The sequence below is a fragment of the Heptranchias perlo genome, chromosome 3 (assembly GCF_035084215.1).
Source record: "Heptranchias perlo isolate sHepPer1 chromosome 3, sHepPer1.hap1, whole genome shotgun sequence".
NCBI lineage: Eukaryota > Metazoa > Chordata > Chondrichthyes > Hexanchiformes > Hexanchidae > Heptranchias > Heptranchias perlo.
This window is the reverse complement of record NC_090327.1, coordinates 18,825,966-18,844,727: the sequence shown is the minus strand read 5'-3', so window position 1 is coordinate 18,844,727 and position 18,762 is coordinate 18,825,966. Positions and strand designations below refer to the sequence as shown.

General features: G+C 45.2%; 1 protein-coding gene across 3 annotated transcripts in view; it reads left to right on the top strand.

Annotated features, from left to right (window-relative positions):
- Positions 1-18,762, top strand: part of LOC137310786 (receptor-type tyrosine-protein phosphatase mu-like) — a 797,377-nt gene that overhangs the window by 253,156 nt on the left and 525,459 nt on the right. For all 3 annotated transcript variants that reach the window (XM_067978407.1, XM_067978404.1, XM_067978408.1), the window contains exon 4: positions 14,331-14,409. In XM_067978407.1, the coding sequence (XP_067834508.1) occupies positions 14,331-14,409 (79 nt within the window). The remainder of the gene's footprint in view (positions 1-14,330; positions 14,410-18,762) is intronic.

The following is an 18,762-nucleotide window of genomic DNA, read 5'->3' as shown; positions in this document are numbered from 1 at the left end:
ATGGAATACTCTCCACTTGCCTGGATGAGTGCAGCTCCAACAACACTCAAGAAGCTCGACACCATCCAGGACAAAGCAGCCAACTTGATTGGCACCCCATCCACCACCTTAAACATTCAATCCCTCCACTACCGGCACACAGTGGCTGCAGTGTGTACCATCCACAGGATGCAGTGCAGCAACTCGCCAAGGCTTCTTCGACAGCACTTCCCAAGACCGCGACCTCTACCACCTAGAAGGACAAGGGCAGCAGGTACATGGGAACAACACCATCCCAACTTGGAAATATATCGCCGTTCCTTCATCGTCTCTGGGTCAAAATCCTGGAACTCCTTCTAGGTGGTAGAGGTCCCGGGTTTGGGAGGTGCTGTCGAAGAAGCCTTGGCGAGTTGCTGCAATGCATCCTGTGGGTGGTGCACACTGCAGCCACTGTGTGCCGGTAGTGGAGGGATTGAATGTTTAAGGTGGTGGATGGGGTGCCAATCAAGTTGGCTGCTTTGTCCTGGATGGTGTCGAGCTTCTTGAGTGTTGTTGGAGCTGCACTCATCCGGGCAAGTGGAGAGTATTCTGTCACACTCCTGACTTGTGCCTTGTAGATGGTGGAAAGGCTTTGGAGAGTCAGGAGGTGAGTCACTCGCTGCAGAATACCCAGCCTCTTACCTGATCTTGTAGCCACAGTATTTATGTGGCTGGTCCAGTTAAGTTTCTGGTCAATGGTGACCCCCAGGATGTTGATGGTGGGGGATTCAGTGATGTTAATGCTGTTGAATATCAAGGGGAGGTGGTTAGACTCTCTCTTTTTGGAGATGGTCATTGCCTGGCACTTGTCTGGCGCGAATGTTACTTGCCACTTATGAGCCCAAGCCTGGATGTTGTCCAGGTCTTGCTGCATGCGGGCTCAGAGTGCTGCATTATCTGAGGGGGTCACTCTGTCGTACACATATTGGTGTCCTGATGGACATATGAGTGTAATGATGGACATGAGGCTGGCTGCACTTGGGTCTCCCTTTTCAGCCTCCAACAGGCCAACTGAACCATCAGCAGCAATGTAGGCGGCAAGCAATGGCAGCTCAGACTAGACCTAGGAAATTACACTGGCATCTTTTGTGTGCATCTGCATTTTTGTGTTGTGTTGTGTTGGGTTGTGAAATACCATTGTGATACAAGGAGATGGAAATGGTTCGGTGCATTCAGTGAAGAAAAGAGGAGGCAGCTCATTTAATGGCAGATCACAAGACCCATGAAACATGAGCCTCCAATTCTGTTGAGTGCCTGGAGATCATATTATTTACATTACGGAGTGTCACTGATGACAGGAGAAACCTAAATTAGCAGGCAATAACATTCACAAAAGATAAAACCCGCCTTTAGAAAAATCATTTAACTCAGGAGTCTCCTTACTATTGGAACAGTTTGCTACCAGACTGGTCCAGCTACGACAGGCTGTTTTCATACAGAGCAGGTGTAATTATTCAGAGTCAGTGTAACTAATTATCTTAACAATGACTCAATTTGCGTTGCTTGCTCAATCAGCCCAACAACATTACAGATACCACTCTGCCGGGAATAGAAGAAACAGGAATATTAAACAGGACTTCACTGAGACAGAACTATTAACAGGATTTCTCTGTAAACATGGGAGTAACTAAAAGCTCGGAATAAATGTTTTTCACTGCCCAACAACCCATACAACTAAACTTCTAAATATGAGTTGAATGACATGCTAATTGGTAATCACAGTTTTGGATAAAAGCACAAAGAAAATTAATTTCAATCAAGCCACATGTCCAAGCCTGCTGTTCAGAAAAATTTAAATTTTCTATGTGCTGACAGACCAAGTGCTGGAAAGTGGGATTAGGCTGGGCGGCTCATTTTCCCCAGGCGCGGACACGATGGGCCGAATGGCCTCCTTCTGTGCCGTAAATTTTCTATTCTCCTTCTATGAAAATGAGCTTAAGAAAGCTTCCTGTTTGAGATTGTACTTTTTCTAACAACATTAACTCCCCAAAACATGAATGTATGATTATTTTGAACAAACACCCAGTTTGTCAAAATCACTTATTTAGAATTTTGAGTAAAATAAAAATCATACTTTAGCTGTTACAACATTTGATGTCATTAACACCTAGCCTTTCACTGAAGAAGAGAAGAGTGAGAGGAGACGTGAGGCAGGTGTTTGGAATAATAAAAAGTATAAGGTCAAGATAAACAGGCTATTAAACTTACACAGTGAGCACAGATCTCAAGGGCACAGTTGTAAAATTCGCAAGCCTGGAGCAAGATAAGATTTTTTTTCCCCCACAGGATACTGAATATGTGGAACAGACATTCAGGATAGGTAGTTGATTCTGGGTCAATTAATACCTTTTAAAAAGGATCTCGATCAACATAACAGCAGCAACAACTTCCAACTAGAGGGACAGATTTTCCGCTCCGGGCTTATTTCGAGATCATCCCACCTGACCTGGGTCCCCGCGCACAGGGCAGAGGAATGTCGGAGCCATATGGGATATTCAACACAGCAAAATGCCCAAAGCACTCCACGGATGGCAAGTCAGACACGAGCAGTAGTAGGAGAAGTGTTAAAGGTGTGGTCAAAGACGGTGCTCTTCCTGCTCCCTCACCCCCATTCCCACAAAACTCTTGACCATCAACTTCCATTCCTGGCCCCCATGCCAGTTGACATTGTAAATGGTTCTCTCTCCTCGGCCATTGTACCCCTCCCTTTCAAAAACCACCATCGCTAACCCTCTCTACTCCACATAAAACCTAACCCTTGACCCCTCTGTTCCCATTAACTACTGCCTCCATCCCCTACCTTCCTTTCCTCTCTGAAGCCCTTGAACGTGTTGTTGCCTCCCAGATCCATGTTCATGTTTTCCCCGACTCCCATTCGAAACTCGAATTTCGCCAGTCTGTATTTGCTCTTCCCAAGCACCGAAATGGCCCCAACCAGTCACAAACAACATTTTCTGTGAATGTGACTGTACTGTATCATACTTCCTTGTCCTCCTCAACCTCTCCAATGCCTTTGTCACAGTCAACCACACCATCCTCTGTTGTCTAGCTTAGTGGAACTGTCCTCACCGGGTTCCACACTTACATAGAAACATAGAAACATAGAAAATAGGAGCAAGAGTAGGCCATTCGGCCCTTCGGGTCTGCTCCACCATTCAAAATGATCATGGCTGATCGTCTAACTTAGTACCCTGTTCCTGCTTTTTACCCATATCCCTTGATCCCTTTAACATTAAGAAATATATCTATCTCCTTCTTGCATACATCTAATGACTTGGCCTCCACTGCCTTCTGTGGTAGAGAATTCCTCAGGTTCACCACCCTCTGAGTGAAGAAATTTCTCCTCATCTCGATTCTAAATGGCATACCCTGTATCCTGAGACTGTGACCCCTGGTTCTGGACTCCCCAGCCATTGGGAACATCCTCCCTGCATCTAGTCTGTCTAGTCCTGTTAGAATTTTATATGTTTCGATGAGATCACCTCTCATTCTTCTAAACTCTAGTGAATATAGGCCCAGTCGACCCAATCTCTCCTCATATGTCAGTCCTGCCATCCCAGGAATCAGTCTGGTAAACCTTTGTTGTACTCCCTCCATGGCAAGGACATCCTTCCTCAGATAAGGAGACCAAAACTGCACACAATACTCCAGATGTAGTCTCACCAAGGCCCTGTACAACTGCAGTAAGACATCCCTGTTCCTGTACTCAAATCCTCTTGCAATGAACGCCAACATACCATTCACCTTCCTAACTGCTTGCTGCACTTGAATGCTCGCTTTCAGCGACTGGTGCACAAGGACACCCAGGTCTCGTTGCACCTCCCCTTTTCCCAATCTATCACCATTCAGATAATAATCTGTCTTTCTGTTTTTACAACCAAAGTGGATAACCTCACATTTATCCACGTTATACTGCATCTGCCATGTTCTTGCCCACTCACCCAACTTGTCTAAATCACATTGGAGCCTCTTTGCATCCTCCTCACAGCTCATATTCCACCCCAGCTTTGTGTCATCTGCAAACTTGGAAATGTTACATTTAGTTCTCTCATCCAAACCATTGATATATATTGTGAATAGCTGGGGCCCAAGCACTGATCCCTGTGGTACCCCACTAGTCACTGCCTGCTACCCGGAAAATGACCCATTTATTCCTACTCTCTGTTTCCTGTCTGTCAACCAATTCTCAATCCATGCCAATATATTCCCCCCAATCCCATGTGCTTTAATTTTGCACACTAACCTCTTGTGTGGGACCTCATCAAAAGCCTTCTGAAAATCCAAATACACCACATCCACTGGTTCTCCCCTATCTATTGTGCCAGTTACCACCTCAAAAAACTCCAGTAGATTTGTTAAGCATGATTTCCCTTTCATAAACCCATGCTGACTTTGTCCAATCCCATTAATGCCCTCCAAGTGTTCTGTTATCATATCTTTTATAATAGACTCTAGCATTTTCCCCACTACTGATGTTAAGTGTGTGTTACCTATCAGATTGTAACCGCAGCATCTCCAGCTTTTATCTAATTCCTAAGCTCTGATTATTCTATAATAATCTAGCTGAAAATGCGTTCACTGTAGTGCAGATGATATCGTACAGAGGCCCGGAGAATTCAACTTGCCACCTTATATGGAGTGACTTAATTTCCAGCTTTAGTGAGCTGCAAAACGAAGCAACTTGCCAGACTGTGACTAGCAGCAGACACCAGTATTACTGCCTCTGAACCCATATCCAATCCTTTGTTGCTTCATTCTCTGTTTTTCCTGTTGCCTCTGATCTTTCGAAGCCTATTACAGCTTGGTCATGCCCTCTACCTCTCTATATCAGGGGTATATTTTGTTTCTTCTTAAACTTTCCTCAATATAAGCTCATCCTCCAGGGCTTGTGGATGGAGTTTAAGACTTCCCATCTACGTTCATATTTGTGAACCGGTCAATTGATGTGTGTATATCAATAACTAAAAACTGTCTTGCGCTGAGCAATCTCTGCCCAGTATTTTATAAGAACAGTCCATTTCTAGAATATTTACAGGGGATGCTTGGGAATATAGGCTACAATGCTCTCACATTTACATTTAAGAAAAGGTTTTTCTGTGTGTGTGTGTGTGTGTGTGTGTGTTTGTGTGTGTGTGTTTGTGTGTGCGCGCACGCAAGAATTGGGGCTCAGTTCCCTGAGTTCTCAACTCTTCTGAAGATTGTGCAAATGTGTGTGTGTGTGTGAGTGAGTATATGTGTGTACCTGGTGGGAAGGGGCTCAACTCTCCTGAGTGTGATTGTGTGTGTCTTGCATGCATTGTCGATGGGGGCTCAATTCTCTTGGGAATTGAGTGTTGTTCTACCCTATGACATTAAGGAGAGGCTTACAAGCTGAGGGAAAAATTATAAAAAGTGCTAAAGGCAGCGAGGTTTTGAACTGCACCAAGTGTTCTTTTCTAATCTGCATTCATGTCTTCTGGTTAAAGTGCAGCTGACAGTTTTTCAGGGTGACAATGTAATTTAGGCAAGATTAAAAATTAATCCTACTCACCAATCAGCAAGCAACTTTTAAAGCATTTTTCTAACAATGCTCTTTTTTGACATCTTAAATTTGTGTATCAGAACATGTTCTAATTGGGTAGCTCTGATTTCCATGGTAATTACCAATCACAGCATGGCCTCTGGTCATTATGATGGAAATTGTTGGTAGCTGATCAGAAAGCACACTGATTAAGCTCTTTTTCTTCAAAGCATTTTTTTCGTGCCAATTGTCTCCCCTCCTCTCCTGAAAACAGCTGACTTCTTGTGGGGCTATAGCTCAATTGACATCGTAGATCTCAACCAAGTGCCTTTTATTAAATGGAATGTTTTGACAGTGAGTGTTGGCAGGTTTTTTGGCTGCAGGGAGCATCATAGCTGAGTCCCATCCCATCCTCACCTGGTGTCCAATGTGCACTTCTGGTAGGGGTCATTGGATAGGATCAGAATAGGGAATACAAACAGTTTTTCCCCTTCCTAACCCAGGAAAGGGAGGGTCAACTGTGGCATCCCAACAGCTGCTCCAGCTGAGGACAGTTACATAGAAACATAGAAAATTTACGGCACAGAAGGAGGACATTCGGCCCATCGTGTCCGTGCTGGTCGAAATAGAGCTACCCAGCCTAATCCCACTTTCCAGCACTTGGTCCTTAGCCTTTTAGATTACGGCACTTCAAGTGCATATCCAAGTACCTTTTCAATGTGATGAGGGTTTCTGCCTCTACCACCCTTTCAGGTAGTGAGTTCCAGACCCCCACCGCCCTCTGGATGAAAACATTTTTCCTCAACTACCTTCTGATCCTTCTACCAATTACTTTGCCCCCTGGTTATTGACCCCTATGCTAAGGGAAATAGGTCCTTCCTCTCCACTCTATCTCGGCCCCTCATAATTTTATACACCTCAATTAAATCTCCCCTCAGCCTCCTCTGATTGAAAGAAAACAACCCAGCCTATCCAACTTTCCTCATGGCTAAAATTCTCCAGTCCTGGCAACATCCTCATAAATCTCCTCTGTACGCTCTCTGGTGCAATCACATCTTTCCTGTAATGTGGTGACCAGAACTCTTCGCAGTACTCAAGCTGTGGCCTAACTACTGTTTTATACAGTTCTAGTATAACCTCCCTGCTCTTATATTCTAAGTTAAGTCGATACAGACCAACGATCAAATGGGCAACTTTCCTGGACTGTCTGGGGAGTGATTTTTCAACTTTTTCCCCGCATGTTTCCTGCTGAAAATATGGGTATTAGGATCCTGAAAATTGGGCCGCGGCCCCACCTGCCCATTCCGCCCTGGCGACATGCCCAACGCCATTTTCAGTCGGGCCTCTTTTTAGTCCTTCATCATGTCCACCCGAAATTGGCGGACGCCTAATAAATATATGTAAATGAGGGTCCTGCACCTAGGTAATGCCAAGCCTGCGGATCGGAGTACAAAGCAAAGACCGTGGGAGGTGCTTGGAATGAATGAGTTTGATGAGACGATACGTGATGAGTCTTGGTTTAAACATAGCAGCTGGTCCAACAAGATACTCAGCAATCAGAGCTGTCAGGATCTTTATACAAGTCTGTGTGGAAGAAGGACATGAGGTACATTTGTAATTTTAGCAATGCTAGGATAAATGTCAATTGCTTGGTGGCCAGTCTGCCCAATTTCCATATGTTGAGTCATTAGAGGGAAATTCAACAGCAATGGCTCAGTGCTCTTACTTCTCCCTCAATGTGGCAATTTCCTTGAATCTAAAATGAGAATCATTTAGAATCCAGCTTTGTACCTTAATCATTAATTGCAATGCAAGGTCAACTTGCAGTTTAATTGAACTCAGCACCTAAAGGTAGAATTTCCTCTTTAACAGGTGCTCCACCATCTGCTGAAGTCTTGAATTTTCCTCTGTGTAGCTCCAGACCACGCTTATAAAGTTGATAAATGGGAGTTATGCTGTATATTATAGACAGCCCAGAATTCTGTTTAATGTCAGATACCTGCTGCTGAGCTCTAGCGATAAGCAAGGAGGCCTGCTTGCTCACCTGCGTGGAGTCCTTTATCAGCTCCATCAGTCTCAATGGACATGTTCTATCATACCAGGCTCGAAATGTTAACCCCCTTCTCATTAGCCATCTAGCTTATGGCAACACCAGCCTCTTAAATGGTCTGCCCATCCCTGATGCCTCTCTAGCCTTGACCTGTTTACTTTTACTGTGGATGACCATGGGGTCAATTTACATCTCGTTACCACCCTATTTACACCTGTTAGTGGGATGCAAATTGCAAATAATAGTTCCACTAATTTACCACAGGTTCCGATTTTCGAGTGGACCTCGATTTAAGCGGCCAGAACCACCGCCAGAAACAATTGGGAGCTTCATTAATGTGTGTAAATTGGGGTTTTGGAGCTTTTTTTTCCTGGTTTGGCCTTGGTTGGTGTATGATCGACAATGGGCGAACTGTATTAAAAGGGACAGATGAATAAATGACTAATTTTTACAGTTAAGACCCTGGCATCTTTTTCGTCTCAATGCACTTTGCTGCCATCGGTTTCCCAACCCATCCACAAACCATGGACAGTACAGGTTGGGAGGCAGCCATTTCCAGTGGCATTTAAAGGGATCTTTAGCTCTAGTCAGGGAAGGCTGGGAGCAGGTTCGACATTCATTTTTTTTTCTGCAGTTGCTTATGTATTTTCAGCCTTAAAGGCTTCCATTATTTCATCTCCTTGCTGCTGCGGTTGCTGCAAAAATGTCTCTGCTGCTGACAACTGCTGCCCGGTTTCATTCCCGACGCTTCTGTTAAGGTACTGCTGCAGGCCCATGATGAATGCTCCCCCCCTCCTCCACCCACCCTTCAGATTTCAAGCCTTTGCAAATGGTGAGCTGCCAAGTCGGCCTCCTGCCGACGTCTTCAGGCGGGTGGAATGGCCATCACGCTCAACGCTCGATATATGCTCCACATGAAAATCAACCCCGTAACTCTTTCACTGGCAAAGTTAGCAATGACTGTGAAAATCTATTCCTTCATCAGTTTGCCCATTGTAAATCAGACACTCACCAAGGCAACAACAAGGAAAAAAAAACTCCAAAATCCAGTCTCCATTCCTAGCCAAATGCCTGCTGCAGTCTGTCCCACACAACCTGGGGCCTAAGAAAGAGGGATATATCTCACTCCACCCCACCCACTCGAATATAGAAACTCATAAAGCTATGTTGACACAACTAAAAACTACTAGATAGTAACTCAGCGTCAGTCACTTGCAAGCCAAGCCACACCTCAAACTTACTCATTATCATACTCCACTGTGAGTATAACAATGTTCAGTAACCAAAGAACAATTGCAATAAAAAATTGTATAATAACGCACTTAGATCAATGTGGGATCATTTTCACCTTCAACGGGATGAAAATACTATGGGTTGTATAGTGAGTGGGCAATTTGCACAGATTACTGCCCAGGCGGTGAAGGTGAAAATTACCTCATGGTCTCACAAAGTCAAGAAGTAACTGGGGGTTATATTGGCTAACCCCTGAAAACGGGCTCTGGGATCGCAGTGCGCGATTAACCTGCGCCCATTGGTTGCAATGCAGGCGGCACGTAACAGTCGTGCTGCCTGATGATTTCAATGATTGCTGCGTGCAGCCAGCGCTACCTGTGCTGTTGATTGGCTGCACGCACCAGCAGGGGGCCACGATATCCGGAGCGGCTAGCACCATTTAAAGGCAGCTTGCACCTCTTAAAGGGGAGGTGCACTGTGGCTGCAGGAAGTCCTTGGGGAAGTGCTGGAAGATATTGAAGAATGGCTGTGCCTGGGAGAGAGTGTGCACCAAACTTCTCGGATAGTGCGCTAGAGGCCTTGGTGCAAGAGGTGGACAGACGGAGGGCTATCCTATATGCATAGGGAGGGCAGGAGGCCCTCCAGATATATGCTGAAGAGGCAGTGGGAGGCTGTGGCGGACGAGGTAAATGCCAGGAGCATTGCACCATGCGCATGGATGCAGTGCAGGAAGAAGTTCAATGATTTGATACGAGTGGTCAAGGTGAGCGAATTCAACTGTCAACTGGCATCTCCTACCAACTGCACCACTAGCATCATCCACTGCTCCACGCACTACACCCCCTGTCACCCACTTACCAACAAACTCTTTCAATCAGTACGCAACCCTGCGAATCAGATGCTACACCTCACCCTCACACATTACCACTGTTGCAAGCCGCAAATCCACAACTCACAGGTCACGCACACTCGCAGCTATTCAACCATGACAGCCACATCACCCAAACATCTTGAAGGACACTCACTAACACACTTCCCTCTGTCTTGCAGGAGAAGGTGGTGTACAACACTAGGCAGCAGGAAAGAACTGGGGGAGGACAGGTACGCCTATACGTCCTCACCCGCATGGAGGAGACAGTGCTGTACATCATTGGATGGGCCGTTGCGAGGCCATGGCCACTGGCGGTGCTGGAGGCATTGATGACGAGGGTCTCTGCATACCTAATCCTCCTTCTCGCTTCCCACTTCTCCTTCAGCCCACAATCTTTTCTGACTCGCGTGCTGCAGATTGTGTAAGCACGCACATCTTACTTTCTCCTCTCCCCGGACCACAACTCAACCCATGTCCCTTTGTCATTTCGGATACCCAAGAACTGGAACCAGCACCATCAAAGGAGGCAGAGGAAGATGACGGTGATGATGCAGACACACCATCACTCAATCGTACACTCGCAGCCACCAGCTCAGAGATTGACACTGCGCGTATTTTAGAGGCCAGGATAGAGGAGGGATCTCCACGTGGTGTGCCACCGGCAGAAGTGCGCAGGAGCCGGGGCGGGGGAACGGATACCGCAGGTGCCAGCTCACCAGAGGGTGAGGTCGCTCATTAGTTCTGCTGCAGAGGAGTCAGATGATGAGTTCGATGGGCCAGGCTACAGAAGAAGGCTGATGGGCGTACTCAACCAAATGCTTGGTGCACTGGAAAGCCTGCCAGAAAGCCTGCGCGCAATGTCAAGGGGCATGGAGGAGTTCAGCTCCAAACTGGCACAAGACTTTGCGCAGAGCTTGGAGCCCATCCTTTCCCACATGGAACGGGTGGTCACCTCCATTAGCACACCTGAGGAACCCACCATGATGCAGCGTCTGATGGTCTATGTCACAGCTTCCATTGCAGCACAAACATCTGCCAGTCAAGGTCTGACTGCTGCTTTGGAAGCTCAGACTGCTGCTATCGTGGGTCTGGGGACCACTGTGGAACGCAGCTTCCAGGGCGTCACAGCAGTCCAGCAATCCGTTCTCAGTAGATCACCAGGATTGCTGAGGTGCCGCCCGGGAGAGTGGCAGTGGCACCATGGAAGACGAACCTGCTGTCCTCTCTCAGAATGACAGCATTCCTGCTCCCAACCCTGCCACTCCGCCAGTGCCTTTGTTGTTGCTTGTCAGCCAGCCAGACCTGGCTGCTACAGCCCAGGCCAAGATGGCGCAGTCTGAAGCTGGAACCTCCCGGCCCAGAGCTGCTTGAGGTCACCCTCCAAGGCCATCGGCAGTCTCCTCAATTGAAGGTCAGCAGCCTTCCACCACTCATGCTCCAGCCACTGGGGATTCACCTTGCAGGAGCACTAGGAAAGGTAAAGGTACATGAACGACAGGCACTAAGGGAATGCACAAGGGTGAATAGTATCAGCTTGTTTGAATCATTTCATGTGTAAATCTATAAATGTGGTTATGACTTTGTATTTGGTGTTGGTTTTCATTTCTGCGATGAGCTGAGGGAAGAAGCAATGTGTAATCATAAGGACGATGATTTGATGGTCATGTGGGAGAGGAAATGTAAGGAATGTGGGTCTGTTTGTGAATGGGGAAGTGTCGTTGAGGTTTCTGGTATTGCTCATTAATCGTCTGATCACGCAGAGCCCTGGCAGACAGGGCCTGTCTACCTTGTGGCCTCCCTGCCTCTTCCTTCCTCCACTTCCTCCTCGTCCTCCTCCTGCTTCTCCCTCTTCTGGCAGCTTGTCCTGCTCTGCGTGGCCTCTCTGCATGCTCCCAGTCATGTTCAATTCCCAGAGGAAGGCCACCCATGTCTGGACGCAACTTTGGTCAGCACACTATTTTAAATGCCACAAACAGTACTGTAAGACCAGCCACTCTCTCCAAGTATAGGAAATTTCCACAAACACCCACAATTGTACCAGCAGCTGGAATACCTAGTCCAGCAACTGACCTTTAACTCCTGCATGATCCCTTTAAATAGCGCTGTGGGGGGTCCTTCAGCTGTGTGAGGTTAGGACAGTGCGTTGGCTGGAGCTTTCCAAAATGCCGCCAGCTACTTCAAGTAGTAGGCGGCTCATCACCACCTTCTCAAGGGCAATTAGGGATGGGCAATAAATGCTGGCCTTGCCAGCAATGCCCACATCCCATGAACGAATTTTTAAAAAATCAGCGTTGCACACTGATTTAGGTCAGAATCTTCCTATTTTACATGCTGCCGGCATTCGTTAGGCAACCACCTTTACCAAGATGGCGTCCTGCGTACTTCACGCCGGAAGTGTGCGTGCATCTCGGATGCCGTTTTTGGGGTTTAGGAGTCTGCATAGCATCTACAAAATGGGTGCTACAGGGCCCAATTTCGTCCCCACTGTTTCCAGGTAAGGTCAGATTTGCTGCAGGTGTTCTTTTTGACAATTTTTTCTCCTCCTGTTTTGAAGGTATTGGGATAAATTTGACTTTGTACGGTGGTGTAAAATGTGTGATAGTACATCAGCAGCTCGTTTTACATCTCTCCCGATTTTCATCTCCATTGAAGTCACACATTTTACAAGACCGCACAATGTCAAAATTATTCCCATTGAGTCTGGTGCCAGATGCTTTCTGGTGTCTCACCCAAGTGGCCATTCTTGGGTGAGCCTAGATAGTTGTCAGGCTATTTACCATGGAGACATCACAGCTGAGCGCGATCCAGCACTTACCCTGTTCACACAGGAGTCACTGGACAGTGATCATGAAGAGGAATCCTGGATGGTTTTCCTTCTCTTTGCATTTTGAACACTTTAATTCTGTGTGAGAAATAAGATTTATTCAGAAGTATATATATATTTGTGGTTTGAATCTATCATATAATTGCCAATGCATAAATTTTTATTTATTCATTCATGAGATGTGGGCATCGCTGGCAAGGCCAGCATTTATTGCCCATCCCTAATTGCCCTTGAGAAGGTGGTGGTGAGCCGCCTTCTTGAACCGCTGCAGTCCGTGTGGTGAAGGTTCTCCCACAGAGCTGTTAGGAAGGGAGTTCCAGGATTTTGACCCAGTGACGATGAAGGAACGGCGATATATTTCCAAGTCAGGATGGTATGTGACTTGGAGGGGAATGTGCAGGTGGTGTTGTTCCCATGTGCCTGCTGCCCTTATCCTTCTAGGTGAAAGAGGTCGCAGGTTTGGGAGATGCTGTCGAAGAAGCCTTGGCGAGTTGCTGCAGTACATCCTGTGGATGGTACACACTGCAGCCACAGGTGGTGAAGGGAGTGAATATTTAGGGTGGTGGATGGGGTGCCAATCAAGTTGAATCCATTGGCAAAAGTATCACTGAATGACATGTATATAGTATTCAATTTTGACTCAATAATTTAGGTTTGTACATATTCAGGGCAGTGAACAGGTAACTGTCATTCTACAAATTTGAATGAATGATCTTTTTTTGTTCAATATACCACACATCAATCAGCACTGATCCCAGAGGATGCACACATCCATCATTTGTATTTCTTTTAATTTACTATACTGTATTTGCTGCTCACAATGGGGTCTCCTCTACATTGAGGAGACCAAACGCAGATTGGGTGATCACTTTGCTGAATACCTCCACTCAGTCCACAGGTTTGGACTGCCGCTTGCCATTTTAATTCCCCAGCCCACTTGCACTCTGACCTCTCTGTCCTCAGTCTCTTACACTGTTCCGATGAAGCTCAACGGAAGCTCGAGGAACAGCACCTCATCTTTACAACCTTCCGGACTCAACATTGATAACTTCAGATCATAACCACCGCTGCAATTTTTTCGGTCAGCAAGTGCTGATAATAGTTCTGCAGTTGCCATTCACAGCTACTCTAGACCGATCTTTTGTTTCTTTACCTGTCCCATTACCACCCTCCTTGCCTTGCACCATCATCCCTTTTGTCATTTAATCACTCCTGCCCTCCACCCTATCACAGGCCTTCCCTTTTGTTCTTCCTTCCCCTCCCCTTCCTCCCCCCCTTTCCCTGGCTCTGCACTTGCTTAAAAACGGTCAACTCTTTAACTTCTTCCAGTTCTGACGAAGGGTCATCGACCTGAAACGTTAACTCTGTTTCTTTCTCCACAGATGCTGCCTGACTTGCTGAGTATTTCCAGCATTTTCTGTTTTTATTCCATCAGGTTACTTGGATACTTATAAATCCTACAGCTAAAACTTATTAAAGTTACTAGTGCTGTGGTGTTGCTCACAGTGAAGCAAAAGATATGGAAACTATGGGGTTAGAACTGTTTTTTCAGGAGGCATGGGGGGTGTGTGGGCGTGGGCAGAGGGGAAACCTCCAAATATGAAATATCTGATTTAGTCAAAATATCCCAGGGATGAATCAGAAAGGCATGATAGATGTGCACTATACAGTGTATTATTATTTTATTATTATTATAGATACTTCATGATCCTGAATGTGTGGATTTGTCATTCTCTTTGGCTTGCATGCTTTATGAATACACAATAATAGTCTTGAATGTTTATGGTTCAACTGTGCACTGAGATTTATTGAAAAAGTATTTTGTTTATTGCAGGTTATATTTGAAGCAGTCACATCAGGTCAGCCAGGTTACATCGCCATCGATGAAGTAAAAATCCAAGGCCACCCATGCAGTAAGTAACAATCAAATTATTTCATCCAAGTTCAGAGCATGCAGATGAGAGATCCGGCATGCGGTGAAATCTGGCTTTGGTGGACCCTCAGTTATTTTGAAAAACAGGACACTGCTTTTCTGTCCTCAGTATTGAAATAGGACGAAAACATACTTTAACTGGTAATGCTTAACCTGCTCTAAAGTATGCATGCAGAACATTCTACGCTTTCAAAGCTCGTACCTTGACACAGGTTGGAGTATGCCTCGTGATTTCTGTTGCCATTGTCTGTCTACCTTGCTCATGACTTCCCTCCAAACTCCCACTTGCCTATTTTCTTTTGCTAACCAGTTGTGTAGATCGCTGATTGCAATGCTTTTCCAAACAGATCTTTGGCTCTCGTGTAGTGTGAAACAATTGGAGATGGTGCAGCTTCATGTCTGTAGCGCTTCCAAAAGGATATCTTGAACTTACTGATGAAACATTGTTTAATTTAGCTGCCGGTCGCCGTATTTCTACTGGTTCTATTGCACAAATCAGAAAATAATCGGCCTGAGTATTTAATTGTCTTCAGCCTTCTGATTTAGACAAAAGGGTCAATCTTAGTGTCTGTTATGCCCTGCCTTCCCCTGAAAACAGGCACAGATGGAATGCAACAGCCTGCGAAATTAGGCAGAAATCAGTTCCACTTAATTTCTGCCGATTTTCAGTCTAGCCTAAGTTTGCGGTCAATCCTAGGGTGGGTGTCAGAAGCCTCCACCTACAGCTGATGGGATCTTCACTTATGTGTCAAGAGGATGCGTGGAAACCCTCTTTTGGCAGTTTGTAGCATATCAAAACCAATGCACGGCAGAAAACCTGGTTGCTAGGGGAAGACTTTTTAGGCATTGAAAGGACAGAAACATTTGTGCCGTAACCCTAGGACAAACATTCTGCTACAGATCTAGGTAGACGGGACACAAATCTCACCAGATTCACCACCTCCATGAACTGGTAGCCAAGGTAATTGTGAGAATTTTTCTAAATATTTTCACGTGTTCGGTTCCTTCAAATCACAGATCACGCCTGTGCTAAAGAGAGCAAGCAGAAAACCTATTCCTAGACTTCTGCTAATTCTGCTTTTTGCCAGGTGTATGGGAGCAACTTGGAATAACTCACCCTCTAAAGTTCTCTCGCTGGAAAATCACTTAGCCTCCTGTCGATATATTTTCCTCATGGCATTGGCTGATTTGGAATTTTTTTGCATGGGAAATTGTGTTCACAAATCTATCAGATCATTCTATGATGCAGTGCAGTTGTATCAATATGTTTACTGTTGTACTCCCCCATTTTTCCATTATTACAGTTACAATTGCCAGTTTTTCATTCAAAAGGATTGTAATTTCAGGATACAGTCAGTCATGTTTCAACAACAATAATAAGTTTAATTTATAGTGCATCTTTAACATAGAAAATGCATTCGAGGGCACTTTACAGAAAAAAAAAGCATTGGACTGTTTCATTGTGAAGCAGTGTAAATTATAGTGTTGATATCCATATAGTAGCTAATGTATTGTGTTGGACATTTGCAAAGTAAAGCAAGTTTAAAAAGTGGAAGTTTTTTCATTTACCTGCTGTTAATCTTTAACTGTTGGGAAGCAATGTTGATGGACTTATATCACTAAATGATCACATGATTTTTCATAGTGACAAGCGAACTGACATGGAAATTAGAAATGATAGAAGATACTTTCCAATGTTGCATAGCAGAGTCGGGCAATCAGGAGATTGGGGTTTAGGCTACAGAGTAGGTTTTATGCCTACCCTGCACCTGAATTGCTGAGCCCAGTATTTTCATCCTGGCTATCCAGGGTTACTGGGAAGCAGGAGCTTCATTAATGAAGTGGGCCTCCAATTTGTCCAGGAAATGAGCAGGCAGCACACTCTGCCTAAAAAAATGGGTAAGTGGAAGGCCTTTCTTGACCTGCAAGTTTTTCGGTCTTAGAACTTTGTTGTGCCGATTAGAGATCGTTTTGCAAATTATTATATTTTTGATTTTTGAAATTCATTTAACGATATTGATTTAAGTTTGATTATTCTTTTGCATTTTTGCCCTTATCTTGTTTTCCCACATCATAACATTTCAGGGAACTTACAACTCCTATTAAATCCCCTCCAGCGTTATGATGGGCATTCCTCTTGGAATCCGTCTTGCTCTCAAGAAGCTAAAGGATGAGTTGTAGAGGAACAGGCAAAGGCAGCAGAATCAGTTAGTGGTCCAGTAGTGGAACTGAGAAGAACTCTTCGGTTAAATCTAATAGACAACATTTCATTAAATGCTTTGGTGCACCTGTGAAGAAGCAGTTCTGATTACATATACCCAATGGTTTGGCCCAACATGCACACCATTATCCTCCTCTTAACATCATCTACCATGTATACCCATTCATTTATCTGTAGCTGCCGAAATCTGCCCCATTACACATGAACTTTCTGGCCAAAATAGAAATTCTGACCAAATAATTTACTTATAAAAACAAGTGCTTCCTGTATGTATGTTGACCAATTTTTATCCCATTTCTTTCCCTTTGTGCTGCACACGGTGAGTGTCACGTATCAAATTTAATGCTTCTTATAGCTGTCATCCCAGTGGGAAAAGGAAGTGAGATGGTTGGCTGCTGGCTACACAATGTCTCCTAAGAAAAGAGATGGCTCTTTATTTTCTTGTGCTGAGTTATGAGACGGCCCTTAATTGCTATGTCCACATCCAATACTGTGATGGCTGCCTGGGCCTGCTTTCTTTCTGGCTTACCCTGGGTCACTTGAATGGGAAAGCTGGGTGATAATGATGTGTCACCCTGATAGATAACTATCTCATCCATGCCTACTCAAGGCATACCCTGCTACCGGATACTCCCTCAGCAGATCTAAGGATATGTTTGGGAGTGGACTGCATGGCTGCAATGAAGTCACTGAAGCCGTGCATCAGGGTATTGTCCAGTCCATTCCCCAGCATGATCAATCCAGACCGGACAAATTCAAGGCCGCTAGAGCCAAGATCTCTACAACATTTTTGAGAGAACCTATGACTGTGCTTAGTATCTCAGTTAATACGGGTCCACTGCAGATGGCCTTGGATGTCATGTGTTTCAGAGTGAACTGCAGTGCTGTGCAGCGGTCAAACACTACTGCACAATTGCAGCTACTCTCGAATGAGTCCAAGAATTGACAGTGCTCAGAAAGCAATATTCTTTTGTATGCACACTAACATCAGCACGTGGCCTTGGGTTGGCTCTCTGGTCATCAAGTTGCTACTCCTCTGCTGCCACCTCTACTTGCCCCTACTCATTCATGCCGTGTGCTTCACCAATGCTCCCTCCTCAATCTCAAAATCTTGATCTCCCAGAGTGGATGTACTGGTGCTGATGGAACTGTGTGCTGTGGGGTGGAAGGCTTAGCATTGCTTATGGGCTGTGGTGAGCGACTTCTCAAGGACATCTATGGTAACACAGGAGAAACAAGTATTACAAGTATCAGCAACACACTTTCTAACAATGTGACTTGCCAATACATGGCATGTTATGATGTTGTATTTGCTATGTTTGTGCTTGAGTGTGTGAAAGTTTAAGGGGAGAATGTATAGCATCAATGATGGGTACAGTACTAGCCTGGAGATAGTTTCCTGCATGATGCTCTTGAATTTGCTCCACTTCCCAGGCCCACTCTTTTGAAGGTTGTTTCTTCAGGGTGGGCTAGGGGCTTCAGTTTGACGGACCCACAGACTGTTCTTTGCCTCTCCCTTCTATTATATGCTTTGTTTTCTTAAAAGCATAAATAAATTGGTGAACTGCTGAAGGTTTGAAGAACTCTGACATTGCAATGCATCTGACTACCCTGCCTCTCAAAATATGTATCAGTCAATAAGCATGTAGCATGCAAATACTTGTTTGTGGAAGCTACATTAGTAGACCTAAGTATTCCAGTAAGTGAGTCACATCATTTGAAGGTTTATTTGGTAGCTGGAAGATGGGCCATGCATTAATGAGGGCTGGCTGTGATTGTGTGAAAAAGACTAAAATATCATGAATAACAACAACAAACTTGCAGTGATATAGCTCTTCTAAGATAGAAAAACGTCTCATGGTGCCTCACGGAATATCCAAATTCGAGACGCAGCTGGTTGAGGTAAAGGTCTCTGTTCCAATCCTGTCATGACACTTGAAGAGTCTAAATAAGGGTACATTTACCATGGCTAACTTCAATGTGGAAAACTTTTCCCTCATCTGCGCTGCAGACTTCTGCACATGTGAAACTGCATTCACTTGCTCACGCACCTCTCCTCTGGCAGATTGGACAACAGACTTAAGAGGAGCGGGGTGCCCTTCTGTATCACAG